Source organism: Halyomorpha halys, unplaced genomic scaffold, assembly GCF_000696795.3.
Source record: "Halyomorpha halys isolate HHAL.00 unplaced genomic scaffold, Hhal_1.1 Scaffold358.1, whole genome shotgun sequence".
Lineage (NCBI taxonomy): Eukaryota > Metazoa > Arthropoda > Insecta > Hemiptera > Pentatomidae > Halyomorpha > Halyomorpha halys.
In genome coordinates, this window is record NW_027105142.1 from 80,864 (window position 1) to 82,059 (window position 1,196).

The 1,196-nt window shown below is 27.9% G+C and overlaps 1 protein-coding gene across 1 annotated transcript in view; it reads right to left on the minus strand.

Annotated features, from left to right (window-relative positions):
• The window catches only part of LOC106681673 (uncharacterized), a 72,313-nt gene that overhangs the window by 42,601 nt on the left and 28,516 nt on the right, over window positions 1-1,196 (minus strand). Inside the window, exon 6 of the mRNA XM_014422119.2 lies at window positions 498-803. Within this exon, the coding sequence (XP_014277605.1) occupies window positions 498-803 (306 nt within the window). The remainder of the gene's footprint in view (window positions 1-497; window positions 804-1,196) is intronic.

Sequence of the window (1,196 nt, forward strand, 5' to 3'; positions counted from 1 at the left end):
GAGAGAGAGAGAGAGAGAGAGAGAGAGAGAGAGAGAGAGAGAGAGAGAGAGAGAGAGATTAAAATAAAAATATTTACACTTAAAAATCTAAAAATCGTATTTTCGCACCCGAGTACAATTTAATTAAAATATTAAAAAATAAACTCAACAATTACCTAGAAGGATTTAACAATATGCATACAGTAAATATTAACAAAAAGTAATACATATAAAATATAATAGGTTATAATAATAACTAATAAATAAATCTAAAAAATGAATAAATAAATACTAAAAAAAGGAATAAATATATGTTAAAATAAATAAATAAATTTGAAGATTTCTGAATTTTGTCAGTTCTGAAACGTAGATTTGGTCAAGACAGCAAGATGGTAAAAAACCTCATATCCGTGAAAATTTCATTTAATGATTTTTATCTTTAACCTCATGGTTTATTTCTTAACGTGTAAAATACTTATCCTAACTTCTTAATTTTTTATGTAAATTTTATGTCATACCAGGATTAGCCGATCGTCCGTACTGTAGGATGTTACGGAACTCACGTCTCCGCGAAGGAGCCTTTCTTTAGCTTCAATTGCATTAATATCAAGCTGTATGTCATCCTCTTCAGGCGTAGACCACATGTAGATAAAGTTTGGTATAATTGGGTCATAATACTTCTGTATATAACCGATGAAGGGTTTTTTTCCAATTCTAGGAGGATGCATTTTATGAGGAAGAACGAATCTGACCTTTTTACGGCTAATCATATCATTGGATGATACTCTACGTGGAAGTAATTTGACCGGACGCACGTACGTGAACTAAAACAAAAAAAAAAATTGAGTGAATTTCAATAAATAAATGAGAAAAAAACAAAGCAAAAATAGGTAAAACAAAATAATGAGGAGAGGGCAGTTGGGGGTACGATCAGTGAAGAATAAAAATAAATAAAAACGTATTTATTATTGCCAACAACCTATGAACAAAATGATAATAAGAAATAAAAAAATAACTAACATTATTGATACATACATAATGTTGAAAGACATGAATAGTTCAATTATTACTAAGGTTAATTAAGGCTATGCGAGTAGAGTAATATTAAAATAAAGTAAGAGGAAGGTACAAATAAAAAAATACATATGAAAATATCTAGTTAGTAAATATATGTAAAAAGTAAACATTATTTAATACACAGGCATATATATATATAT